The 27,196-nt window shown below is 45.1% G+C and overlaps 2 protein-coding genes across 9 annotated transcripts; one reads left to right on the top strand and one right to left on the bottom strand.

Annotated features, from left to right (window-relative positions):
* The first annotated feature begins 1,116 nt into the window (after positions 1-1,116).
* On the top strand, positions 1,117-17,716 carry IWS1 (interacts with SUPT6H, CTD assembly factor 1). 5 transcript variants are annotated; one of them, XM_048955601.1, is made up of 15 exons: positions 1,117-1,318; positions 1,536-1,651; positions 7,379-8,057; positions 8,633-8,825; positions 9,057-9,114; positions 9,461-9,561; positions 10,304-10,454; positions 12,154-12,236; positions 12,477-12,606; positions 13,395-13,512; positions 14,253-14,364; positions 14,617-14,673; positions 14,863-14,974; positions 15,557-15,715; positions 17,314-17,426. In XM_048955601.1, the coding sequence occupies exons 1-14, from the start codon at positions 1,285-1,287 to the stop codon at positions 15,683-15,685; spliced, it is 2,073 nt and encodes a 690-aa protein (XP_048811558.1). In that variant the 5' UTR covers positions 1,117-1,284; the 3' UTR covers positions 15,686-15,715; positions 17,314-17,426. The 5 variants fall into 5 exon arrangements, with proteins under 5 accessions (XP_048811558.1, XP_048811556.1, XP_048811557.1 ...); XM_048955602.1 differs by lacking the exons at positions 1,117-1,318; positions 15,557-15,715 and adding exons at positions 3,504-3,560; positions 3,649-3,703 and having other exon boundaries at positions 1,538-1,651; positions 17,314-17,716; XM_048955603.1 differs by lacking the exons at positions 1,117-1,318; positions 15,557-15,715 and adding exons at positions 3,504-3,531; positions 3,649-3,703 and having other exon boundaries at positions 1,546-1,651; positions 17,314-17,716.
* A 108-nt stretch (positions 17,717-17,824) lies between these two features.
* On the bottom strand, positions 17,825-27,167 carry LOC125697872 (venom prothrombin activator notecarin-D2-like). 4 transcript variants are annotated; one of them, XM_048955606.1, is made up of 9 exons: positions 25,459-27,167; positions 24,819-24,996; positions 24,299-24,459; positions 23,320-23,344; positions 23,081-23,194; positions 21,915-22,046; positions 21,209-21,699; positions 20,673-20,790; positions 17,825-20,158 (listed from the first exon to the last, which is right to left on the bottom strand). In XM_048955606.1, exons 2-9 carry the CDS (start codon positions 24,907-24,909, stop codon positions 19,581-19,583), a joined length of 1,710 nt encoding a protein of 569 aa, XP_048811563.1. In that variant the 5' UTR covers positions 24,910-24,996; positions 25,459-27,167; the 3' UTR covers positions 17,825-19,580. The 4 variants fall into 4 exon arrangements, with proteins under 4 accessions (XP_048811563.1, XP_048811561.1, XP_048811564.1 ...); XM_048955604.1 differs by having other exon boundaries at positions 24,819-24,928; XM_048955607.1 differs by having other exon boundaries at positions 25,541-27,167.
* Between the last annotated feature and the right edge of the window lie 29 nt (positions 27,168-27,196).

The raw sequence follows: 27,196 nt of genomic DNA, 5'->3' as shown, positions 1-27,196 counted from the left end.
GAGAATGAAGATATTTGGCACAGAACGAGAAAAGAAGATGAGCACCACATGGATTTATTAGGCTTTCTATTTTAAAACGCTTTATCGATGACAGAAGTCATAGCTTGTAATCCTCAAACTCTGGCATGCCAAATAACTGAATTATGCACCTGCTCTGAGTACAGAGGCCACTAAAACAGAACCCAGCGATTCCTGATGGATCTTTCTGCCCGTTTACTCTGGAAGTCAGCAATTCAGAGGCATTTGAGGCGAACTTCCAGTTGATGCTGAAGGCTAAATGTGGAGGCACCACCCATGCATGAACTGTGTTGGACCACAGCTTCAGATGGGGCGGTCAGACCTAACTCCATCGAGACAACCACTTCTCGTTCCTACTGCTGGCCTGCTTCCTTGGGGGCTTCCTCCTCCTGCCATCTCAAAGAGATTCACGTTGCTTCTTGCTATCTTCATTTACAGGGAGCAAACAGATTCATCCATTTCCTAGGTGGTACATTCTTTATTACTGAAGGCAACGGATGAAGCTGGGGGGCTCCCAGCACGTATGTGATGGGCAGAAGGGACACCCGGGGTTCCCAGTCCATTCTGGGTGTGTAGGCAGTCATCTAACATTTTGGATCCCTATTTTCAGGCTCTTGGAAGCTCTTGCACTGCTCATACATGGAATCACCGTTATTAAAATAATCATTTCACATTTCTTTACAGTTCTAATTGATGCAAGGGCTCAGTTTATTATTATTATTATTATTTTCCTCACAGGCTTCTTCAGTTTCCTCGCAACTTGAGTCACTGAATTACAACAGGTCCCAGAAGAACACACCAACAAGAAGTTCCTTTTCCTGTCCTGTAGCCAAGGGATTGCTTGGGGCGCGATCTGCCCTGCCCACTGGCAGGGGGATCCCCAGGCTGCATAAAGCAGCGACTAATCATCCATTGCCAGTTTGCCACCATAGAAATCAGTGTTCAGTTCCCACCAGCTCCAACGGCACATCCGAATCTCCCCGCCGCTCCCACAGCTCCCGCCCGCCCCAACGTCTGCAGCGCTCCCTGGCGGCACTCCCGAACTATCGCGAGAGCTACCGGGCCGGGGCGCGAGGAGAAAGGGGCGGGTGCTACTCGCGCGTGCGCGTGGGCGACCGGTGGCTGTTTCTGAGGGGAGGCGCCATTTTGGGCCTGTGCAGCCGGGCGGCGGCGGTGGTCGTAGGCGGCGGGTCTCAGCGCTGAGCGCCGCGCTGAGGGCTTCGCCCCGCCGCCAGCCCCCGGGTCTCGCGGGGCCGGCGGCCTGCCATGGAGAGCGAGTACTACAGCGGGGGCCAGTCAGGTAGCGGCGCGGGACGGACGCTAGGGCCCGGAGGGAGGGAGGGACGGACGGACGAGGGGGTTGTGTCTCCCTGTGCCCCAGGCAGTCTGTGCGGGCTGTGTCCCTACGTGACCTCACGGCTGTGTCCCGGCCCGGCTGTTGGGCCCCCCGGAGCCTTCAGTTCCCGGTACGCGTTAGGAAATGTCACCGGGTTTTCCCTTGTTTTTCCCGTGGGCAGATGATGGTGGAGCTACTCCGGTGCAAGATGAAAGAGATTCGGGATCTGACGTTGAAGATGAAGGAAACGAGCAGCATTCTGGATCTGAGAATGGAAGTGTAGGGCACCGTTCAGAGGTACTGTTAGTGCTTCGTGTAGATGGCTCTGTTGTTAACTGAGTTTCGATTTAAAGATGTATTGCATCCTTAATTGAGTCTTCAGTGTTTATTCATTTGGTCTGGAGGGCTCTGTGTGGCAAAACTTTACTTGCAGAAACGAATGTCTTGTCTCATCTCAACTCTTGGCTGTTGGGTCTTCAGTTGTTGTAACAGTAGTCACTGTTTGCACTAGAAAAAGTGTAACATGCACTCAGTTGCAAGAAGATAAACTTCCTGGATTTTAAATTCTGTGCAGTGGGTTGAAGGGTTTGGAATTTTGCTTTAAATTTGACATAGTAATGTAAAACCACGCGTCATGGAGGTATAGATTTCCTTACCAAAGAATAAATGCTTTCTCATCTTCCATCTTTGCTTTTGGACATGAGCCTTGCCTCTGGAGTCTGTTCTGTGGTACACTTTTCACTTTGTCATTCACAAAGGAATAACTCTCCCTGTGTGGAAAGATGGGTCTTCTTCTGAACAGCTCTGTGCTTTGAAAACTTGGCCCCTTGAAAAAAGGTGCTGGTGTTGTGATACAGGGCTGTATTTGGAGGAGAGGTGCTATTACTCATGGTTTGACTCCTGGGGTTTAAAAAAAATTCTGATAAAAAAGTATCTCCTGTGTCTGGGATGATTCTGGGGTTAATCTTGAGGAATTTCTGGTGTCTTGAGATGATAGAATGACATCAGGTTTTCCTTGGCCTTGATGAGAGAATTTTGGACTGGAAAATCCCAACTTCTGCCATCAGAGTTCTGCTATGGAGAGCTCTTCAAAATTAAAATCAGAGCCATTTTACTCTGCGTTGCAAATCGTGTTGCGTGTTGCATGAAGATCAGAACTGACTTTGACATCCCTTGGGCTTGGTATCCACTTTAAAAAATTGCTTAAAATGCATGGTATGGTGTTTTTTAACAGATTGGTGTTTCAGAAGCTCAACTGTGCTGTGGGGTAACTTGCAGTCCTCATTTACTGAATTTGTGCTTTCATCAGAGTTAGGATGTGAAGGTTTGGTGTGAGTGCAAAAGGAAAGCGCTCACTTTTTTGAATTTGAGTGCAAAGCACATTTGGATTGGTTTCTAGAGATGCTGATATTTGCAGTGAAAGATACTGGACTGCAGGGATTTGCTGTCAGTCAGCATCTGCCATTGAGACAGTTGGGATTTCCGTGTGGGAAAGAAATATTATTTTATGTGTGACAGAAACAATTGTCTTTGATAGGAATTTTATACTTCTGTTTTAATGGGGAGGAATCATAACGAGAGCATGGAGAGCCATGATGCTGTTGTGGTTATATTAAGCTCTATCTGCAGTGTTTGAAAACTTGATCAGTTGTTCTTCTGTGCTCCTGTTGAGTTTTAATTTTGTTTACCGTTATCAAGTAATTGAAAATCTGCCCTAAAGAAACAAAGGTTTGACCGTTTACATCTTCAGTGTGACCTGTTGTTGCTGCTTGGTTCTCTGCATGTTCCTCCAGCACTGTAAGGGCTTTGTTCTGTGATAGCTGTGAATCTTCCTCTGTAGGCAAATTAAAAAGTCCACTTAAAAACAAACAAATGAAAAATCCCCAGTAGCATTAGAAAAACCCTCTATCTGGGAGTAAATGTGAACCCCCAGGCCTTAATGCTTGGCTTGATTTGTCTGAAATCATAAAAAAATGATTTAGGTGTTTTCTTTTAATCTTCCGTTCCTAGTCATTTAATGCTTTCCTATGTCAAACTCCAAATGCAGCTTGGCTGACAGTGTGGAGCCACCGTCTCTGAAAGGAGAGTAGCTTTCAGTAATCTATTGTTCTATTTATCCTAAATTTTCTCTCATTTTTTTCATCTTTAGGAGTTTGTGGGAGGAATGACATTCAAAGGTAATAATACCTTTGAGACAGCTCTATCAGTTAAGTCGATTTAATTCCTATTTCATCTCAAATTCAGAGCTCAGATACAAAGAACTGAAGTTTTAAAATTTCCAACTTTTTTTACAGGTTCTTAACTTTAAAGAAAAGGGGGATCCTGAGGAATTACTTAAGTAGGTCTCAGGTATGTGGGTTTTTCTTTTCCACAGTTCTTTTCTGGCTTTCCTTCCCCCAGCCCCACTTTATCTATAAATGCTCTCTTTGATGTCCTTACCGATTCTGTTTCGGTCAAATGGAGTCAGATGGCACGCAGTTTTAGTACAGTAATGAATATTAAATCACGTTTACAGTGTTTGTACGAGTCAGGTTCACATGGAAATCTTCAGTGATTTAGATCGTACGCTCTAAGCAAGTTGCTGCTGTCTTCATGATTGATATTATGGTTTGACTGTGACTCTTAACAAACACACAAGTATCTTTCACTGAAAGCAAGCTTCCTGAACTGCCTACGATGGTTATGTGTGCCTTAGTTTTATCAACTGCTGTTCATGAGATTGTAGGTGATGGGTCACTTTTGTTCATCTTAATGAATTATCAAAGTAGTAAGTCATAAAAGTGGCTGCATGTTGATCCAAAAACCTACTTTCATGATGAAATTTTCATGTAGAAGGATAACACTGTAAATTTGATTTTGGTGTATTCTGTATTTTATACTGTACTAAAGCCTCACGTTACGGAATTGTCAGTTAAAAATATTAAGGACATCTCAATTTAAAAGTTTATAGATAAAGAGGAGGAAGAAAAGAAAGCAAAGGAATTAGAGAAAAATGTGGTAGCACTTACCTGAGACCTACTCATTTCTGAGGATTTCTATTCTTTTAGTCCAGTAATTGGACAAATAAAAAAAATAAACACAGAAGACTCTGAATGACATCATGGATTTATTGGAACATATCTTTTTAGTGATGAATTGTTTTTTAAGGAAGGCGGGGGAGGTGTGTCAGGGAGGTAGAGGAGAGGCCAGCACTCTCCTACGATGTTTATCATCTCGTTGTGAAGTTGCTCTTGCTTTTTGCATGGAGTACATTCCCAAGCATTCAAGGATGTATGAATTGTGTTTGGCTGACCTCGCGCCAATGGCTGTGGACAGGGCCTGCTCGTTGTGCCTTGGTTCTGAGCGAGTCAGCTCTCTCAGCTGTGCTGTAGAAGCTGCTCAGTCCACTGTGAGGTAGTGCTGAGATGAGGCAGTACCTGTCACATCCCTGCAGGGCTTCCCTGGGCTGACATAACGGTGCTCTTTGGATTGGCTTTGGTTGTTTTCCTGATTCAGGATCAGAGCAGGGGATGCCCGTGCCCAACCTCTGTAGGGTTGCATGTATTACCTGCTGCTTCCCAAGCTGTCTCTTAATCCATTCTGCTGTAGGTGACAATATCACAGTGGAGTTCAGAAGCTGTAATTATCACTGAGGTTTGTGGTGCAGAGCACCGTGTAGTCACAGTGGGAGCTAATTAAGGTGCATGGGTGCTCTCCTTCCCCAAGCACCTTCCTTCTCAAGTGTGACCGCCTGGTTGCAGTAAACAGATGAGAGATTCAGTGTGTTGTGAAGTGCTGTAGTAACACTGCTGTGTAATTGGAGTCAAGTGTTTTGTGTAGGAAGTGCTTTGTAGCTTAGTCATATATTCTGAATAGGTGGCTGTATAGCCTGCAGCCACGCTTTTGCTCTTAGAAATATCGAGTGATAAAGAGTCACTGTGGCTTCAAGTTGCTTTTTCAGTTCTGTTTAATGTTTACTAAAAACTTCTTAGTCTTACAGCACGGAAGGTGACAAGCCTGATAGCTTAAACAGTTCTGTTTCTCTTGTGTTCTGTAGTGATGTTTAACAACATGCTTAATTATAGCTGTCATAATTGTTAATACCTGTTCAATATCAGACATCTGAAATCAGGAGAAAACAGGCAAAGCACATCAACTTAAATGTACAGCTGCATTTCAATGCCTCTCAGTGATCCAATCTGTAATGCTGTTTCGAGAGGCTAAAGCTTTCTTTTATCTTAAACAATACAGTGAGAGAAAATACATCATATTCATGTTCTTAGTTTCAAGCTTGACAGGAGAGGGCAATCAAATTAATATTTTGAAGAACAGAAAGTAAAATCCTGTAACAAACAGCGATTTGGGTGCATCTTCCTCTGTTGTGTGCCCTCAAATCTGTAGATATTTAATCTTTTTATTTAAAACTCCTGACTTAGTTTTTTTAACTGGAACACCATTCCTGTCTGTGAGGAGGGATGAGAACTGCAGAACAGTACCAGCAGTGTGATTGAGAAGGCTGCCAGGGAGGAAAGTGCTTGCGTTATAGTATTAAGGAAGGTGGAAATAGTGAAGTTGTATTTGAAGTGCTGGTTGTAAATTTATGTGGTCCTGACTTTTTTTCCCCCCCATTGTATGGTAACTTTCTTTTACTTATATTTCAGTCATGTTGAATTTACAGTTGTATCAAGTGCTAGCCAAGGGAATAAATGTATAAGATCCAACATTTTAAGAGTTATTGTACTGAACAGTTTGTATAAATCTGCCGGGAGTAATCCCTAAAAGTGATCAAAGTTTTGCTTTATTTAAAATTTCTTCTTATCCATATGTTATGAAGATAATAACTGTTGTAACTGTAGGATGGATGGACCTGCGTTATTGTATATGGCTCTGAGTGTGGGGGAAGAATGTGGGAAAAGAAAAATAGAAAATGTGTTCTCCCAATGAAGGGACATTGGTAACAAGATGTGGAAGCTTTAGGACAGAGACGTGTAACTGTCTCCACAAACTGAGTGTTTCTTGGAATACAGATGCTAATGGAAGGAGTCTGCAGCCGAGAAGGCAGAGTCACCCTAGAAAGTCTCTCTGTGAAGCAGAGAAGCACGTAGTAAAGCGGTTCCTTTCCAGTGTCATTTCTGGCTGAAAGTGGCTGTGGTGACAGTGACCATGTAGGCAAGCTGAATCAAGAAGCGGGAGTTCAACAGAGGCTGTTTTCTTGGGCAAATGCAGAACTTGGATCTTGTGAAGATGAAACAACATTCTGTTGTCTGCACTGATGGAGGCAGGTGTCTTGTGATAGATTTTCCCAAAATGGCTGTTGTTGCTGGGTAGAACACATAAAAGATTGTGTTCTACTACAGGTTTAAGGTTGGTCTATTTACAAATAGATACTGAGTAGGCATGGGGGCTGTGAGCTTAAGAGACAGAAGTGTTGGGGCTGTTCTTACATCATTATTTATCGAGACACAGAGCTTGTCAATAATACCCTAACTGGTCTGACTAAAGCTTTATGTATTTTTTAATGGGCTTCTGATCTTGGTGTGTTTTTAAATGTTGAAAGAGCACAAGCTCTCTTGAGCTTCATTCAGAAAACAGTGCATCTGCAGTTTCAGTAAAATGTATTTCATACAAAAGAGTTTATTTGGCATCTTAAGAAAATGACCAGTATGGGAGGTCGATTATTTTGAGGGGAGTTGGGCTAATCCACTTTGAAGTCTGGACTCTCTAAATGGAAGCCTTGAAGTACTCTCCCTTGAGGGAGATGGACCTTTCTTGGACATCTTAATTTGAGGGCTCTTTTTCTATTACTATTTCCAAAATAGATTTGAGCAGCAGGATGGACACAGTTCCATTGATCTCTGAAGATTTTCCTTGATCTGTGGTATTTGATAGTTTTTTGACACAATTTGTCTAGCAATTCTTTCTATAGGGAAAGTATTTGAGTCTGTAGCAGGTTGGGCAATCAAAGGGGAGGAAGGACAAGCAAGGAATGCTTTTTGTTCCTTGGTTTTTTGCTTTGTTGTCTGAGATCTTGTTTGTTTTTTCCAGAACGAACACAGCGATGGAGAAGATGATGGGCAAATGGGAGAGCCTCATATGACAGACTCTGAGAATGAAGATGCACCGAGGCAAAAAGACAGTGACTCAGATAACGAGGAGCCTCCAAATCACAATGCCAGCGATTCAGACAACGAAGCAGCTCAGGGAGGGAAAGACAGCGACTCCGATGCCGAGGACCGTCCAAACCAACACTTAAGTGACTCTGAAAACGAAGATGCCTTAAATCATCAAGCGAGTGACTCTGAAAATGGAGAACCTCCCAGGAATCACAGTAGTGACTTTGAAAATGAGGAGTCGCAGAAGCAGCCGGCCAGCGACTCCGAGAATGAGGAGCTCCAGAAGCAGCCGGCCAGCGACTCAGAGAGCGAGGAGCTCCACAAACAGCTGGGCAGCGATTCGGAGAGCGAGGGCATTGCCAGGCACAAACCAGAAATAGAGTCTGATGATAGCGATGGGGAGGACAGGAAGGAGGAGGCGCAGAACGATTCTCACCGTTCAGATAACGAACAAGCGAGGGAAGGATTTCAGGGGTCTGACAGTGAAGAAGAAGGTCCTCAGAGACGGAAAATATCGGACAGTGATGATGATGATGAGAAAGAGGAGGAGAAGACAGTGAAGAGGAAAACAGCCATCCTCTCTGACAGTGAGGATGAGAATGAGAAAGCACGTAAGAAACTTGAATGCGAAAATAATGTGATCTGACCAGCAGTAGTGATGTAATTAATATCTAAGATAAATGTGAAACTGCAAAGTAGGTTTGTTCTTAGAGCACTGCTTTTGGGGAGGGGGTTGTTCTACGTGCATTTCTGTGTGAATATCCAGTGCTTTGGAGTGATAAGTAAGTTTAACAGAAGAATATTCTGCATCTATGATCTTGGTTTATACTGGAATCTGTTGTCACGTTGATTGTTTCTGTTACAGTTATTCCTTGATTTGCTGTTATTTCCCTGGTCATATTTTTCCCTCTGTTTTGTCTTAAATATACTAGGAGTGAGAGTTTTGAAAGTGAAAGTTCATATGGACAGATGTGCTTTATGGAGTTTTATTCAGTTACTGACTGGATAAAACAAATTTCAGAATGAACGTGTTTTCTTCTTCAAAAGAGCAGTTGTTTCAGTGTAGGAATGAACACTAATTGGCTTCCCTGCTGTTTACATTGAATTTGAGAGAGAACAGCTGTGGGAGCACACCGTTGTCACTTCGCTTACCAGGGCAGGCAGTAATGCTTCTTTCCATTGGCAGCTGCAAAAAAAGTACGAATCCTTTCTGATGTTGAAGAATCAGATAGTGATGCTGCTTCAGAGAAATCTGACAAAAGGAAGAAAAATATGGTATCAGATAGTGAAGAAGAGGAAGAAAGAAAAGAGGATACTGGGAAGAAAAAGGAAGAGAAAGATCTGTTTGGCAGTGACAGTGAATCTGGAAATGAACAAGAGTAAGTGCTTCTGGGAATATGAATTCCTTCAGGGTTGCAGGGAGTGACACTGATGGTGAATAGGAAGATGGAAAAGTACCAGCCAGAATCTACCTTTATGGGTATTGCCAGGGGGGTCAATGTGGCAAAATGAAAGGGGTGGATCTGCACCCAGTCACATTAGAAATGTCACGGAAAATGTGTTCTCACTGCTGCTGTGTAAACAGATCAAAGTTTCTGTTATCTTCCCAGGAACCTGATCGCAGATATATTTGGAGAGTCTGGTGATGAAGAAGAAGAGGAATTTACAGTAAGTGTTATTGTGGAGGTTTGGTATTTAGTTGACGGTATAACGTGGGAAGCTCTTCCCAGAATGCCTGTTGGGGTTTGCATTCCTGTTGGAGGATACTCTGTCTCAGGAGGGAAGTCTTTTTATCTCCTGGACTTTCTGAGGCAGACTGAGTTGAATAATTTTCACCACTCTGCTATTGAGAGTCAGTGGTGTGAAAGCTGTAGGTGAAAATCTTAATCTTTTGTTCCTCTTCCAGATAAGTCTGAAGAGGGTTTAGAGGAAGCCTTGAGAATGTAAAAGTCAAGCACCTGAGTTGATGCTCAGTCTTAATTCCTGTACTGACTTGCACTGTCTTTATTGTCAGGGCTTTAACCAGGAAGACTTGGAAGAAGAGAAGGGTGATGCAGAGATGAAGGAGACAGCAGATGAGTCTGACTCTGATGATAACGTTAAAAGAGGGAAGCAGTAAGTTGATGTGTTACATACTTTGTTAACAAACACAGGATTTTTGCAGAAGAACCTCTCCATAAACCAGCTTGACTTCATGCAGCAGACAGGCAAGGGAAGGGCAGTGTCTGAACATAAAGCACACATTCTCACTGACTGTGACATAGAGTTCTCTCTGCCTGTTTCTGCTGTCTCTTCAGTTTGGTCACTTGGCAATCCATAGAAGATAACTGGAGCAGCAGCACAGGTGGAGCATTTTGGAGTTCCCATCAAAACTTACAATAGCTGCTGAGGCAAACATCCTCCTGTACTTGTAGCAGTTCAGTGCTAGGCTGCTTGTAGTAGCATTGGTTCTTTCACATTCACAGTTCTTTCCTCACTGGGGATAAGGTGTGATTTGACCTCACCTTCTCTTTTCTGTCCTTGTCTCCTCTAGTAGTGTCAGAGGAATGCATTGCAGGTACAGGAAAGCTAAATCTTGGACAGCTTCAGTGACAGCTTTAGCACTTGTACCCTGATGTCTGTAGCTGCTTCAGTAAAGTCTTACAGACTTCTGAGCACACCTCAGAACCACTGAAGCTCTTTGATTTCCCTGTTAGTGTACTGAAGACATCTAATATCTTCCAGGGACACTGAGACAGAATTCTAGTAGAGTTCAGGAACACCTTCAGAAAGGTGATGCTAGAGAAATACAAAATTATTTTCAACAATAACAGGTAGTTAAACTCTCTTCTATGAGCAGACTCTCCTTGCATTTCAGTATGGACTTCATGTCAGATTTTGACATGATGCTGCAACGAAAGAAGAGTATGAGTGGCAAGCGTCGACGAAACCGTGATGGTGGGACGTTCATTAGTGATGCAGATGATGTGGTCAGTGCTATGATTGTGAAGATGAATGAAGCTGCAGAGGTAAGTTTTCGGTGTTCCAGGGACACAGAATTAATTTCTAAATTAATTTCTATTTTGTGTTCAGTGAAAGAGGTGTGTTTGTCTGGTACTCAGAAGTATAACATAATCTGTGTGCTGTGCGTATCTGAACAGTGGATGAGAATTTTGCTGGTCTGAATTCAATATTTTCTTTCTGTTGAAACTTAGGTAAATTGTTTTAAAGATTATGGTTAGTAAATGTGTTAACACTTTCATAATTGGAGATCAGTTGCCCTATAAAAAGAGATGAACACGTGTTTTATAAAATGTATGTACATCAGATACTGAGAAAGGAACTGTATAATGAAATATAGTTCCTAGCATGTAGAACTTAATTATTTGTTCTGCAGAAGAAACCTTTTCTAAAGTGCTTGAATGACAGTAATGTGTTAAATTGGTAGAAACATAGAATTAGGGGAAATTTTGGTTTGGCAGCTTTCCTCTTTCAGAGACTTGTGTTGAATATGTTGGTTGTGTGCAAGGTCTGCAGGATCTTGTCTTTTGTCTTTGGAATATTGTTGGAGTAGCAATCAAGTTCACTGTCAGGTGGAACTTACTAAAAGCAATTGGGGACAATTTTAGAAAGAAAAATCTTTCTTAATGTGTTTTGGGGAGGGAGGGAAGAGTGAGATGGTGGAGTGGGAGGCGGCTGTGACTCCTGGTCTTGGACCAGATGATGGGCATTCAGAGCCAGGCTGGATGTGGCTCTGGGCAGCCTGGGCTGCTGGTTGGTGACCCTGCACACAGCAGGGGGTTGGAATGAGATGAGCACTGTGCTCCTTTGCAACCCAGGCTGTTCTATGGAGAAATGTTCTAAAAGAAGCAGTGACGTGTTGCAGAGAAGAACGGAGCTCCAGTTGAGTTGTTTGTTGTGAGCCTGTCAGGCTGTTGTGGGGCAGAGGAGTGGGAGGTATTGCAGAATCCTATTACAAGAGACTCACTTGTAATAAAAAAAAACCCTCTGTGTAGGAAGAGCCTTCAGTGAATTGAGTGTGAGTGGAAAGCTGTTAACGCATCAGGACACAGAGCTGCTGGTCATTATGGTCTTTTGATATTCGATCTCAAGTGCTGGATACTGAAATAATGACCTTGGAGCACAGTCACCTAACTAAGTGCAGCTGACACTGTTCTAGCACGTGATGCACAACTGTGTACTTTTATGTTAGTTACACCATGCTTTATCCTAAACCTCTGCATTGTACAGTTGTATTCATTGAATGCATGTATTTTCACTTCTTACTGTTTGGTTAGTTGGTTTTTATTGTTCAGATGTGAGTTTACTGTCAGAGTTTCTAGGTAAGCTGCACATACCTCACTTGGAGGACCCTGCAGAGCTCCAGTTTATTGCAATAGACCTGAATCGTGACGTAGAAAAGCATGTAATTCTTGGGGAATCTCCTAATGTGATACTTCAATGAAATGTTGATTAAGGAGGGGATTTTGTTTGCTTATTTATTTAAGAAATCATCATATAAGATGTGTTTTGAAGCTGTAGGAAGGGGTGGCACAGGGTCACTCACATAAAGTGAGTCACAGGGTCACATGGCACATAAAGTCAGTGTCATTCTGCCAAAGGTGCACTTCTCCAGTTCTCCACTCACCCTTTCCCTGTAAATGTTGTAATGGATGAGAATTGCTGATTCCTTCTTTTATCATCTCGTAATTCCTCAACTCTCTACAGGAGGATCGGCAGCTGAACACACAAAAGAAACCCGCGCTGAAGAAATTGACTTTGCTGCCAACTGTAGTTATGCATCTTAAAAAGTGAGTCTGTCTTGGAGCTGCTTATTGTCTTGGGGAGCAAGTGGATTTCATAGGGTGACATTCCAGTTTAATGAGTATGCAGGGAACCATTTTGGGTAATTGCTGGAGATAGGTGCCCTCAGAACTAAAGTTACAGCTAGTTTTACCTGTTAAATATACTGTTGCACTTGGAGGAGCTTTATGTCTTCAGATCCAGATGTGTTGCATGACTGTGGATTCTCTGTTCTTTAAACTTCCTAGGCAGGACCTCAAAGAAACGTTCATCGATAGTGGTGTAATGTCTGCCATCAAGGAGTGGCTTTCTCCTCTCCCAGACCGAAGTCTGCCAGCACTGAAGATACGAGAGGAGCTTCTGAAGATCCTGCAAGAGGTTTTAAACTGCCTTCTAACTGTATTTCATCCGTGGGCTTTCAGTTGTGCTCTGGGGAAAGGCGTAGTGCTGACTGCTGTGACACTGCTGGTGGGCCCTGTGCTGAAGTGCAGGAGGAAGCAACCACAAATTAGATGTTTGGTTTAAATATGCATCATTTTAAGTGTTCCTTATGTTGTAGGTATGCTGTCTAGCTGAACAAAATGCTGGTAGGGAATTGCAGACACTGAATTGTTAGGAAGATTTTGCTTGTGATATCAATAAAGTAGCAGGCCAGGAGATATTTCAGAGAGCCTCTCACAAACAGCACGTGTCGAATTCCCTGCTCTCTACCAGGGAGTTCCCATGCTCTGGCATTTCTAGATTCTGGAATCTGGACCTTAGTCACTTATCTTCCCTCATTGCAGTGGTTCGTGTGCTGTGATGGTACACTTTAGGTTGGCTTTGCTGTGTTCATAAGTAGAGTATGGCATAGCCTTGACAGAGAGGTAGAAGTTAGATTTGCCTTGCAGCATCACTACTTGGCTGTGAGTGTTCAGAAATATTTGTCCTTGTGTAAGGAACTGCACAAGTTCTGACCCAGTTAAGTTGTACTGGAATGCATTTGCCATATGAACTTGAATCCTTACAAAATGCTTGTTTAGGAAGACAGTGGTTTTGGGTAATATAAGCACAAGAGCATTTGGAATAAACACTTAACAGAATTTTGTTTTCTACAAAACTCAGTGGCACCATTAATGTTCAGACAGAATTTGTTGCCTTTTTCTGACTTCTGCTTTCTCTTGTAGCTGCCAAGCGTGAGTCAGGAGACCCTGAAGCACAGTGGAATTGGACGAGCTGTGATGTACCTTTACAAGCACCCCAAAGAGTCAAGACCTAACAAGGATATGGCAGGGAAGCTGATCAGTATGTAAACCTTTTATCTTGCTTCAGTGAGGTCTCTCTGATAATTTAATTTCTATCAGTCTTTCTTTTGCATGTTGTTACCGTCTATAGTAGAAGTCACTGCAGTGTGAGATTCTCCTTGGTCTCATGGCTTTGTTTGCAGGGCTCTAAATGAACGCTGTTAGGTTCCTATCTGCATGCACTTCTCCCTGTTTCTGTCTGTTCTGCTTTAAAATTAGAGGATAGCTTTTATTTTGCCCAAATTCTTCCTTGGCAAGTTGGCTGCATCTCCTACAGGTTACTGAGGATGGAAGGTGCTGTCAGAAAACAGCCCTTTCTCTGAAGTTCAGTGAGATCTTGGATGGCTGTCTAAAAATCCACTACTTAAACAGCTGTAATGTCGTGTGGTGTGTTCCATCTTGAATGACTACAAGCTGATCTAAAACCTTTTTTCTGCTCTTCTGCATATATTTTTCTTATTTCTAAAGTAACACTCACTGTGCCATGCAGGAGGTTCTGACACTGAGTGTTCCTAGAGCTGAGAGCGTCCCAAAAAAACCCCAAACAAACAATGCACTGAACAGTGAGCAGAAACAGACTTCATGAGTGAAACCTCTTTCTTTCTGTCTGCAGCTCTGGGATTTCTCTGAAATACAAAGAGTTCACAGATCAGCTGCTCAGCTGGAGAAAAGTATATATGAACCTCAAAAGGAATGGTGTGTAGATAATAAGTAAGTTTAACTTATCTATTTATTTACTAGATGAATGGTCTCGTCCCATCTTTGGGCTTACCTCAAACTACAAAGGCATGACAAGAGAAGAGAGAGAACAGAGAGATTTGGAACAGATGCCTCAGCGGAGGAGGTTAAGCAGGTAGGAATAGCAGGCAGAAATGTGAATGCGTTATTTGTCTTTCTAGGACTATCCATAAAGAAAAACTGTGCAGGTATTGGGGTAAATTGAAGAACAGTTATTTCTGACCTCAGTTTTTTTTTTTCTCTTGCTGTACTTGATTGTCCTTTGAAGTATAGTAACTTCAAAGGACAATCAAGTACAGCAAGAGAAAAAAAAAAATGTTTGTTTGTCTGTGTATGAATACTTAATAAAGATGGATTTTTCTTGCAGTTCTGGTGGTCAGACTCCCCGCAGGGATCTGGAGAAAGTGTTAACAGGAGAGGAAAAGTGAGTTGAAGTATTCTTATTGATTTTTATTTGAACTAGAAAAAGGTATTTCTAAAGAACTAACAGTACACGTTCATTTTGAGGCTTTGAAATCAGTGATAATACTCTGTTTCAGAATTACCTGTATCTGAATCAGTCATAGCTCTGTTAGAGGCTGCTGTTACCTAACGGGAACTTTCCTTTCTTCAGAGCTCTTAGGCCTGGAGACCCAGGTTTCTGTGCCCGTGCGAGGGTGCCGATGCCCTCCAACAAGGACTACGTGGTCAGGCCAAAGTGGAACGTGGAGATGGAGTCCTCCAGGGTAAGCTGTGGTGTGGGGTGTTGCTGGGGCCTCTCCTAGTGACTCTGTGAGTGAGCTGGGGACTTGTCACCTTCCTGCTGTAGATACTGAACAGCATAGTGATTCTTTTTATGTGCCTCTTCTAATAGGAGTAGACAACAGGTTTGTTTTCAGATAAGCCCATCAAATTCTTTCCGCAGGTAGCGTTGCTTCTCTTATCAGAAAGAGATTTTCACCTTGCCTGTTCTAGAGCTTCTCTCTACTGCAAGAGTTTGGTTACAGGCCTCTTATTTTCAGAATGTGTTGAAATAAAGCAGCAGTTCAATAAGTATGCCACTGATATTTTCTATCTCTCCCCCATTTTTTGTTTCATAATCTTCTGATAGTATTTTGGTTTGGGAAAACATCAAGGTTTCGGCAGCCATTAACAGCTTCAGTAGAGGCCTGTGCCTTGTTTAATTTGGTTCTTCCATCTACTTGGTATGGTTTTCATTTAAAGGTAGAGCACGCGGTAGAACCGATGTAAATGGAAGAGGTAATAACTATTGTAATCTTTCTGCTGTTATCTTTCCTTCTTTGCATTAATTGAGATGTTGTTTCTAGCCCGGGACTATTAAGAGAGGTATTAGTCGCTTGGAAAAGCACAAGAGACGGTTTGCTGAACAGAAACGACTCAGCAAAGTGCATCGGGCCATCAAGTTCAGCATTGAAGGCAACAGGATGCCCCTGTAGCCATGACACTGCCTTCCCCAAGTTTGAGAGGTATCCCTCAAGGGAGGTGTGAACAGTGCATGTGCTTCAGCTGTTGGCAGATTGCACACACAGGAAAGGAGTGTGTACACCCCCATTAAACTTGGAAAACTCTCCTTGTACTCTCTGATGTCTGCACTGTGGCCTAAACTGTAATTTGTACAGGAAAAAGTCTGTAGCACGTGACACCTGCCGTGCTTCCTGCGCCTGTTACTTCCATGGTACCCAAATGATGAGTATTATGTGAGAATCCCTGTGCTCACAAAGCTCTGCACCTGTGGCTTCTGGTGCTTGGCATACCAGCAAGTCTGGCACTTGAAACTCATTCTTACTTGAATTCTCCAGGTTTGCCTGGACAGATGCACAGAAATTCTTAGCTCTCAGTGTAGGACTGTGGTGTTTTACTGAGACAAAACAAGGTGTTTGTCACACCTCTTTCCCAGTCATTGACAATGAGATTCGGGGGGTGGTTGTCAGAAGCAGGACAAGACTCCCCTGCCACGAGCGTGGAGTGGAGGGAGATCAGTCACTGATGTGCATCAACGTGAGAATTGTGTGGGCAGTGCTGACTCTGCGTTCAGGTTCTGTGAGCAGAGGTGTTACCAAGGAACAGTGATGTGAGGCAAGCACAAATGATAGATGCTGAGTTTAAACTTCGTATTTATTCATGTAAAACGACGACGAAAAACAAACCTCAAACCTAAAGCATGCATATAGATATCTCCCCTGAAAATCAGTGAACTTCCAGACAGAACTTGACTGAATTCTATGAATAAATAGAGTTCGTTTTAAATGAGTGTTCTGTAGCAGTGGAACCAGAGGCTCAGTTCCCAACAGCTGCTTTGGTCAGATGCTAAGTAGCATGTTCCACATGTTGCTTTTTCCCAAACGTAAAAGGTGTGAAATTTCCATCACTGTTTCTGCTGTCCAGTTAAAGGGGAACTTGCATCTAGGAGGTGGTTGTGGTGGTTGTGGACTGGAATGTCCTTTGTCTTCAGTGGCGTTTCTCACCTGTGAAATAACTGCTGTGTTGTGTCTGTTCTTCAGCTGCAGTTAAAACACAGAGATGAAATGCAGCAACTCCTAGTAACTGATCTGATCAGCTTTCCTTAGGCATTTCTTTCACTTCCAACCTCACTCCTTTATTTCCCAATAATCTCCCCACTCTTTTTAAGCACTGAATTAATTGCAAAATAAATCACAGTTTGGAATTGATGCATCAAATCAGTCATGTGTAGCTGCATCTAAAGCCTTCCCCAGGGGGCCTGTGTGTATGGCACTGTGCAATATATCTGTCACTGCGCTCCAGACAAAAGCTATTCCAAACTGTATGTTCTGCCAGCGTGTCAACATCTCGTGTGTCTGTTAACCTCTGCAGTGGGAGAGCTTTCCTCTGTGACGTGTGTGTGATCACTGCCATCCGTGGGCTGGGAGGCTGGGGGAGCTGTGTGTCCACGTGGGGGAGCAGAGGGCAGAGCTGCACGCTCCTCCCCACACCGGGGGCTCCTTCAGGTCCCACTCGCAGGCTTCACCTTGCATGCGTTGCTTTTCTTGAGCCTATGGGACGTCTGCTTTTTTTTCAGTGGTAATTCCTAGTTTTGTTTTTTAAGTTCCAGGGGAGCTCTAAGAAAGGGGTGAGTCGACTGGACAAACAGATGCGGAAATTCACAGATATCAGGAAAAAAAGCAGATCGGCCCATGCGGTGAAAATCAGCATTGAGGGCAATAAGATGCCATTGTGACCCTTCACAGAATACCCTGTGATCTCTGCTGTAAGACAATGCACCCATAGACTCTTGGGAGACCTTAATGTTTTTTTAACAACTCATTTGGGTTTTGTAGTTGATCTTTAAATTGTTGGTTCAGGTTCTGGTATAAGATAATGTCCAAGGACTGTGAATTTGGGGACTTCTTTCTCCTGATTGTATTTAAACTTGCTCTACTGTGTCCTTTGTACAGATCACACATTTGTTGTATTGCAACTCTTTAGACAATAAAACATCTTCTGTTTTTTGGGGGTTGTCTGTTATTTGCTCAGAATGATGTGTACGTGGAGCGTGGAGGAGAGAGTGAGTACGTGAGATGTGAAGAAAAAATGAGCACCTGGCATGTGGAGAAACTGATGATGGCGATTTGTTTCTTGTTTTCCATTTCTTATGTGTTCGGTGCTTTTTAAATATTAATCAGTTTTCCTGTCTTTGGAGATCTGCACAACAGAAATACTGACCATCTTCCTCTTGAAGGACTTCTTTTGTCATGAGTGTGTGGTGCAGAGCTCAGGAGAGGACCAGCGGAGGCCAACTATTGAAAACCCAGCAGCTTCCAGCAGAACTGCTCGCTGTAAGTGAGGTGATGCTGTTACTGAGCCAGGATCCATGCTGTGCCCTGAGCACAGCCTCCACTGGTGCCTGCTGCTGGAGATCAGGCAGCTGCAGCTGGAGGGCTTTGCTGTGAAGCACACAGTAGCATTCTACAGTAAACCAGACTTTGGAGTGAAGGCTCTTGAGGCTGCTGAAGTGGCTGGGCACTGTGTGCTGTGCACTTAGATTGCCTGGGTGGAGCTCGGCTTGTTTCAGGTGGGTCTCAGTGTGCACTGACCCAGAAGGCGCTCAGGGTCAGCTGGAGGCAATAACAGAGAAGAGTGTAAGAAGATGATGCTTGCACTTGAGATCTGCCTTTGTTAGCCAGGAGGGGGATGTGATCTTTAAGCAAACAGTGAAGGATGCATGCACTGTTGAAGGAATTCCACTTGCATGCATGGTAAGAGCAAGTAAGTAATCCTATTTATGTAACTCAGGTGTGTGTCATCTTATGCCTGCTGTTCCAAAGTTATGTTCTTTTTTCTTTTTAATTAAGAATTGACTGACAGGCTGGATTCCTTATTGCCATAGTGGCAGGTGAAGCTCTGTGAAAGTCAATGAACTGTATTCACATCCTGGTTCCATTTGGCCCTGAAGGTCTGTGGGTCAGACTGGCTTTCCCAGCCCTCCCCCTGCAACCACCAAGCTTTATTGCAGTTATGGTACTGCACACATCAGGCACCGGGGGTATTTATCTCAAGAGTTTTGTTAACTACAGGCCCCCTGGTGTCCATGAAGCTGAAGAGAAGAGCTGATAATGAGTAAGACTTGTTTTTTATGGGAGCCTGCTGGAAGATTGTAGGAAAGGTGACAAAGTGAGAATATCTTTGGAGATGGGTGGAAAAGACCACCTGCTAACTGCAGCATACACCTGTGTGTGCTGGTTTGCAGCAAACACTGGGAGAGAGAATTGATGTATAACAGGGAGTGGGGGGGGGTCTCAAGAATTAATAAGTGTATGTTTTTCCTTCAGGAAAAGGGTGTAAAAATTGGCCCTTCATTCTGTGCTATGCCTGCAGGTCTGTGTTCTGTAGCTCCACTTGTATAGTCTCTCTCCCAAGCAGTGCAGCTGGAACAGCTTGTAGTAAAGATTCTAATCAGCAACAACTGCTATTTCAGTGAATTGAGTTGTACTTGAAGCAGCAGGCACACGCTGCAGAACTTCCTTGATCCATGATCCCTGCACCAACCTGCTGCTGCACAGCCAGAGCGCACAGCCTGCCACGTGCTTCCTTTTCTGAGCAGTCAGCCCCTGTGTGATGTGAGTGTAGGTGTGAGAAGCAAAAGAACAGCCAGCCCAGCTCTCCTTTCTACCACCATCTTCAGAAGGAAGTTCAGTTGTTGCCTTTGTTATTGCATTGTTCTTTATTACATGTGTTGTTTTGCTTAGTAATATTTACTGAGCAATTCAACAAATCATGGTAAATTGAGACTCGGCATTCCTTTAAAGACAAACTTGGCTTTCAGCATCAGGGACAGCTGTAATACAAGAATTGTCCCTATTTTTAAGGCCGCTCTTAGGAAAAATTAATGGAAAACTTTTCTGAATCCGCCACGCTTTCAACAGTCTCCTTAATCCAGGGGAGGTAGTTGGACACTCTGGTGTACACGCCATATTTTCCCCTTTCAGCACAGCCGTCACCCCAGCTTACGATGCCCAGCAGGAACCAAGTGTTGTGGTAAGACACAGCAAACGGGCCTCCGCTGTCGCCCTTGCAGGCATCCGCAGCTTCGGTGCCGTACCCAGCACAGAACATGTTGTCTGTCACCAGCCTGTGCGTGGCCTGCTGGCACGTGTCCATGCTCACAACGGGCAGCCGCACCCGCATGAGGAAGCGCAGCGTGGAGCCCCGGCTGTGCGTGGCGCCCCAGCCGCTCACCATCCCCACTCGTCCTTCCTCGGCCAGCAGGGCTGCCAGCTTGGGGCTGGGCAGGCAGATGGGAATGGCGTAATCGTTAAAAACCACCTCGCTGCTCAGGTACAGCAGGGCGATGTCCCCGTCGTAGTTGTTGGAATCGTAGTGCGGATGCGTCCAGCTCCGTTCCACACCTATCTTCTGCTCCTTCAGTTCTCTCTGGTACTTGTCGAAGTCACCTGTAGCCACAACAAGTTAAAGGGAAGCCACACGTGATGGGCCTGCTCAGTATTGGGGGAGCAGGAAGCTCATGTATCAGTGCTTTGACAAAGGAAGCCAGCTGTGTGAAGTAACTTCTTGCAACTCGGCTTTTCCAGTTGGCTCCTTAGGGGCGAACCAGCAACAGCAGCAGAGTCCTGGGTAGGGACTTCACCGCCAATGTTGTCAAGAACTATTTGGAAGGGCAGCACTCAGGATTCTGACATAAAGATGCAGCACTGGTCTGTGCCAGTTACCTGGCCTGTGTTCTGCTCGCTGCTGCTGTCCCTCTTTTCCTTGAGGTCTCAAGCACAAGGCTGTACTGCAGCACGCCTGGGGTGAGGGTGCCAGCTTGCTACTGCCACCAGTGCTGTTATCTTACCAGGCCCTGAGAAGTGGGCAGATCTGAGACACCAAGCCTGCTGCACAATGCTGCCATTTAAAATGAGATCACCTCTGGGTTTGTAGGGGCGTGCAGTGCTGACTGGTACTCACCTATGGTCACGTGGTGAGGTCTGACAAGATCGAGGCAGTGAGCAGCTGTGATCACCCAGCGGCTGTTGATCAAACTCCCTCCACAGAAACCAATATCTCTGCTGTCACGGATCAAAACCTGCGTGAGAACAGCACTGCTGCAGTAATAGTGACAAAGGGCACGAAAGAGGGATTGTGGAAGTTCCCCTGTTTGCCATTTGCCTTCAGGTTGGGATCCTCTGAAAGGCTCAGGACAAAAATCTCACCTGGGCACATAGACTAGAAATACAAACAGCCATTTCAGAAAGCATCCAGCACCACAAGCAGACAGAAACAAAGTGAACGAGAGCAGAAGAGCCAGCTGCTGTAGCTGAGAAAGCACTAAACATGCAAACAGCAACAAGTGAAACACATGGATTAAAAATGCAGTTTGGGAAATAAATACGTGGTGTTTGCTTGAATTACTGCTGACCTACAGACCCAACCTCAGCAACCATTGCTGAAAGCTGCTCCAGCTGGACCCAGTTGCACAGCAAGCACCCAGGTGTGCTCATTACCTGCCAGGGGCACTGTCCCCGATGACACAACGTTCCTCCAGTTATCCTGGAGTCTCTGTGCTCTGTGGGGGTGCTGGTGTTCCTCTGGGGGCACTGAGGTGTGGCTGAGACTTCTGCATTGTCACTGGCATGGAGACCCCCAGGCACGTGCTGCACTGCCCCTGTCTTGTCCTGCCCGCTGCTCTGCCCGCTCTGGTTCTGCCCAGAAGTTTTCTCCACCATTTCCTCCTGCATGACAGCCGCTGTCTCATTCTGCCAGGCCGGTCCCTCTGTGGGCTGCTGATTGGGGTCCCCACCTTCCTGCCCAGCATCGTCCTCCACGGCTGTGCTTTGCCCAGATGCATCCTTTAGAGCTTCCTTTTCCCCGGCAGCACTTTGCTTCCCCTTGGCCTGTTTAACTGCAGGAGTTGTGCTGCTGTTCCACGTGGCCACCTCGTGCCGCGCTTCCTCCAAGGCACGCCGGGCTCTGATCAGGCCACATGGAAACGGGGCTGGGGGAAAAAGAGAAAGGCTGTGAGCAACGGGTGCTTGATGCTGTGTCAGGAGATGCTGGTGGGAGGAACGGACTCATTCCTGCCCCTACTGCTGTCCTGCCTCCATTTGTGCTTACAGGGGCACAGGGTTGCAGGAAGGCTAACCGAGAGGCATCCAAACGTTTCATTTTCCACACACCAAGCACAAGCTCCAGTAGCTGGGTGCACAGTACCTGTTTGCACGCACTTCTTCCCGTCCTCGTGCAGGGTGTAGCCCTTGGCACAGGAGCACTGCACCTGGAAGGAGCTGCTGTCCCAGCAGTACTGCCAGCAGCCACCGTTCTTGTACCAGCACTCCAACTTCTCTGCAGTGGAAGCACAGTGCGAGGTTAGTGCTGCAAACAGGGCCCGGAGAGAGAGGTACTGCAGAGCAGTTAGTGAGGGGGGGAAAGGGAAGGCATCAGGGACTGAAGGAGAGGCAGGCAGAAAGGTGATGAAAGGAGGGAGGGAGGAAGAAGAGGATGAAGGGGGGAGAGAGAGATGAAGAGTGATGGAAGTGTGAGGGAGAAAATGGAAACAGACACAGGGAAGGCAGAGAAGAACAGATAAGGTAGGAAGGCTGAAGGGAAGGGTGGGATGAAGGAAGGGAGGCAGGGAGAGAAGGGTAAAGGGAGGGTGGAGGAAATCATAAAGAGAGGTAGGGTGGGAAGGAGGGAAGAGAGGGTTGAGAGAGGAGTGTGTGGTGGTTGGATAAAGTAGGGCAGGAAAAGAGGCAGGAAACCAGAGGGAGAGTGGGAAGAAGGAAGGAAGGGAAATGGAAGGATGGGACAGAGAAAAGGAGGATAGGAGAAGAGGGGAGGAATTGGTGAGGAGAAGGGGGAAGAATGGAGGGAGAGGAAGGGAAGGAAAGGAGTTAAGGAGAGAGCAAAGAATGGAGGATGGGAAGGCAGGGAGGGAATGAAGGAATTGAGATGTGGAAAGGAAGGGGGAAAGGAAAGGGAGGGATGGAATAACTGAGGTGGGAGGAGATGGAGAGATTGAAGGGCAGGACAGAAAGAGGAAGGGAAGATGGGAGAGAGTGAAGGAGGAAGGAAGAGAAGGAGGGAAGAAAGGAAGGAAGGAAGCAAGGCAGCAAGAGAGGAAGTGGGAGATGAGCTCATGCTTTCCGCTGGGCTTGCAAAGATCAGTGCAAGGGGCCAGAATGGCAGCTGCTGTGTGACAGACAGTGCTGCCCTCCTGTGCACAACCCATTCTAAAGGGTTAACCTTAACCAACCAACCAGGTATGCATTGCACACGTGAAGTCAGCATCGAGAACCCCAATGAAAAGTGTCCAGGGAACAAATCCCAGCCTTAATTCTTCCTTCACTCAATGTCCATGTGTGCATTCCTCTACTCACCTTTTTCACAGTTGTCTCCTCCAAATTTCGGGGGGCAGATGCAAAAGTAACTGTAGCGTCTTATTTTGCAAACTCCCCCATTCTTACAAGGATTTGTAGTGCATGGATTTAAACCTAAGAAAAAACACAGCACAATGTAATTCAGGGATTGAGAGACGCTTGGTTTTAAATTTCCACAGAATTCTTTGTACCCAGAAGGAACACAATGAATAATCATTTGTAATTTTTGTTCTACCCACCTTTGTAGTTGAACCAAAACTCCATCTGCAAGAAATCATGAAAGAAAACAGTCACTAAGTGGCCATACTGGTTATTAGTCATTTAGAAAACAAATTTTTGTTTCCATGTAAAGCAAGAGTTTGATTAGGACCATAAAATCCTCTTCATTATCAGCATGCTCCGGAGCAGAGAGCAGCAATTGGATTGTACTGGGATAAAACTCAAAGTGCAAACTCCTGCTTTGCAAGGTCCCCAGCAGAATGCCTGCAGCCTTGCAACCCAGCTGGGTGCAACGGGAACAAGGTCCTCCCTCACCTTGTATTGATCTGAGCAAGGCTGAGCCCCCTGAAAAGGCCAGAATCGTGCTGCTGTGCTGAGGTGCTCACAAAAAGAAGTTCTGGGTACAGCAGCTGCTGTACAGCTGCTTTTCCAGCACGCAGCTCTTTGAAGACCCTGCACCTAAGGCACCTAAGGCTAGAAAGCAGCCCAGGCCCCTTGCAGCATTCTGGATATTCCTGCAGATTTGACGCCTAAAGCCGAGAGCTGCAATGTGTGAAATCCTTTCTGCCAACTCCCAGCTGCTGGCAATGCCCAGCAGCACAGACACAGACACACTGCTCACCTGAGGACGGGGAGAGTGCAGCAATTCGTGCCATTCTAACTTGTGCTGAACACTACAGCTCTTTGCTCTGAACCAGGTTAAGGCAAGTGGATTACATAGCCCCAGAACAGGGCACTATGGAGTGAGAGCACCCATGCAGCAAGTTCATCAGGAGTAGCATCTGCTCCTCCTCCTGTTCCCCTGCCACCCAAACCAAGCTTCCCCCTGCACGTTTCCCTGCTTTGTGCCTTTATAGCTATCTGAAGAGTTGGGATCTGGAATTAAAAGGACAGAACATTATTTGCTATTGGTAAGTCAACTGAAGTTAGCGTTGGGTTGATCTGTTGGTGGAATCCCTTCCAGGACAAGTCCTTCCAGCTCACTGTTCACTTCTTCACCGTTTTCTCCTGCGAATGGAAGATCTCCTTTGCCTCCTCAAATGAGCACTTCTCCTCATTGCATTCTCTCTCCAAGTTCCCTGGGCGGATCTCTTCTAGAAAATAGTTGGCACGTTTGTGGACCCTCAGCACCTCATGCGCTGCATCTTTCCTCATGAACACTAGAAAAACAAAATTGAACCGTCGATTTCATCCCTAAAATCTCCTGCTGTATTAAAGATTCGATCACCTTTACAAGTGCTGTTTTTGTATTGAAGCTGAGGGAATTTCTGAAGGCCTAAGAACATTGCTGTAATTGCAAATTGTAATTCAAATTTGGGCTTTAATGTCACAAGACAGTACAGGAAAAACAGAACATGGGCCTAAGAAGGAAGTTACAAATGGCTGATGTCTCATGGAAACACAACCAAGTACTCATTTTCCTCTTGTGCATTTCAGGAAGTCCTTCTCGAACCTGCAGGACAGTGTGCTGAGATTCTCTCAAGTCAGTTAGGTTAAAAACATCATTAGAAGTACCCACCTGAATATGAGTATGGACAGCTGCTGTTGATGGAGCACATCAGCAGGATGAACATCGCCAGCGAGGAGCTGCTCTCCATCTCAGTGGGCATTTGGAAAACTCCGACTTTCCTTCAGAGGGAAAAGGTGAATGAGATGAGATGGGTGAGCTGCCACAGCACCAGCAATGGGCAGCCAGCCTGCAAACAAGAGAGCAACAAAAGGGAGTAGGAGCAAGAGAAGGGAGAAAGAGAGCAAGTTCTACTGAGTTCGTTTGGATGTGATTTCCATTGTTGTAGGAATGTCCAATGCTGTAGGAATGCCAACAGTTTGCAGGGTGATGTGCACAGATGGACCTAGCCCAGAAAGCAGCACAGGGTCTGATCCAAAGCTCTCAGAAGTGACAGAGGAGCTGAGATGAGGCAGCAGGCACGAGTCAGGCCCAGCCAGAGCAGCACTCCCTGCCACAGCCCTGCCTGCATTGCCAAGGGCTGTGGTGAGGTCTGAGCTCCACAGCAGTCCGTGGTCTCCAATGACAGTGGCTACGGAGCGTTCTGTCAACTAAGACTGCATTTGCAAGCTCCGATTAGGAAACCATGCACCACATGCCTGGCTCCAAACATGTCTCCCTGCTACCTTCACAGGGGTCTGACAGCACGTACCTCTTTGCTATCTGTGTCATCTGCCAAAAAACAGGATCCAGAATGCATTCGCTTTTACACAGAAACGTGCATTTATACTCACTTCTTTTTCTTTTATTTTTTAGGGGCGACAGGAAAGAGATTTGGATGCGCACCAGGAAGCGCCGTGAGGTCATGAGGTTGATCATTAACCAGGCACAAATATTGACAGAGGAGAGACAACCTTCTGGATTCCTGAAACCCACCCGCAATCCAAAATCCAAAGACAATTCCACGTTTCTGCACACACACGTGTGAATAGAAACAAAAGATCATTCAAAGCATCCCCCAATGATAAGAGTCGCCTCTTTGTAGCAACCTCCTCAGGAGTTTGGTACTGTTGAGAGCAGATTCCTGGAGCCCCCATTTTCTTTCAGTTGGTGAGATAAGTGACCTGGAAAATACACAAAGCTGCTCTGCAAACATCTTTTGAAACATGCAAAGCTGTGCAGGTGGACGCGCTGCAGCCTCCTGCAGGCAGGCAAACACTGCCTGCTAACAACCAAAGCTGTTCACTGACATCAGGAGTTCTGCCCTTGGTCAGAGCCCAGCTTTACTGGCTTTGAACACAGCACCATTTTGTTCTTGTAGTTCAATGTGTAGCAAGGCTTCTCAGAGGCATGTTTTCGTGGTTCAGGTTTTGTGTGGAAGGTTGCTGCTCAAAGAAGTGCAATTCTTTAACATCTGTCAGTCCCTAAATTCATTCCAAATTATAAAGGGGAGGGGGAAACAAAGAAAAAGGAGTGAGACAGAGACTGGTGGCTGAGGTACTCTGGTTTCAGCTTACCTCCAACTTGTTTGTTGTTTCTTGTATGCACGAATCAACTTCTCCGCTCGCTTTGCAAATGTGAGCAGCTCATAAGTCATAAGTCAACAAGACAAGTCTGCAGGCCTAAGAGGTATTACTATATTATTTTCCCTACAAATTCTAATACAACTGGGTTGTTCTTTCATTTCAGAATCTCATCACGAGAGCAAACTGATCACTGATCCAAACAGGGCTCCAAATCCCAAAGGAGATACTGGAAGCCTGCACCCACTACAGCACGGCTGGTTTCCCCTTTTCTCTGTAGGACCAATTACATTGAGCAGGCTCGTGTGTCAAGATTAAAAACAAGCAGGAACTGTGATTGCATTCAATTTCATTTAGACTAATCCAACTTCCCTGCTTTGCTTACTGGCAAACCAACAGAAGTATTGATAGGGATGCAAACACACATAAAACTATCAGTAAGTAAAAGGAACACTAATGCAGCCTGCAGCTGAATAGAAATGAACAAAACAGTTTGCTTGGCTTGCTAATTAGACCAGATCTACAGACATGACAATAAACAGAGCATGCAAGAGTTTGCAATTAAGCCTCTTTTCTTAAGTCACAGCAGAGTTCCCACTGACTTTCAAGGAACTCTGAGTAGCTACAAGCAATCACTGTGTTTGCAAGGAACAGAAAATACAGAGGAGATCTACTGAGCTGCTGCATCAGCTGGACCTGCAAGCACTGGATTCAAATGTGAATGATTGGAGGCAGTGATGAAGTTACGAAAACTGCATTTTGTTGAAAGACAAATCACACAAACACAAAGCAAACCAGCGCAGTTACTGCAGCTGCTGTGTTAGAGCTGAAATGACAGAACTGGATGAAGAAGTATTCAACTTTAAACATCTTCTCAATAGACCTCTCTGGCATTCTCCCCAGCGCCCACTGGGTTCAGTCATTTCA

The sequence above is a fragment of the Lagopus muta genome, chromosome 9, assembly GCF_023343835.1.
Source record: "Lagopus muta isolate bLagMut1 chromosome 9, bLagMut1 primary, whole genome shotgun sequence".
Taxonomy (NCBI): Eukaryota; Metazoa; Chordata; class Aves; order Galliformes; family Phasianidae; genus Lagopus; species Lagopus muta.
The sequence above is the reverse complement of the archived record's forward strand: the minus strand, read 5'-3'. Positions and strand labels throughout refer to the sequence as shown.

Bases quoted from the DNA above. Each gene is read 5' to 3' on its own strand.
- IWS1 (XM_048955599.1), top strand. From the start codon at position 1,285: ATGGAGAGCGAGTACTACAGCGGGGGCCAGTCAG. The intron at 9,115-9,460 runs GTAAGTGTTATT...CTTTATTGTCAG, and splicing joins AAGAAGAAGAGGAATTTACA to GGCTTTAACCAGGAAGACTT. The intron at 13,513-14,252 runs GTATGTAAACCT...TTTATTTACTAG, and splicing joins TATGGCAGGGAAGCTGATCA to ATGAATGGTCTCGTCCCATC.
- LOC125697872 (XM_048955604.1), bottom strand. From the start codon at position 25,625: ATGATCAACCTCATGACCTCACGGCGCTTCCTGGTGCGCATCCAAATC. The intron at 22,047-23,080 runs GTGAGTAGAGGA...CTTCCACTGCAG, and splicing joins AGGAGACAACTGTGAAAAAG to AGAAGTTGGAGTGCTGGTAC. The intron at 21,700-21,914 runs GTACTGTGCACC...TTTTTCCCCCAG, and splicing joins GAAGAAGTGCGTGCAAACAG to CCCCGTTTCCATGTGGCCTG.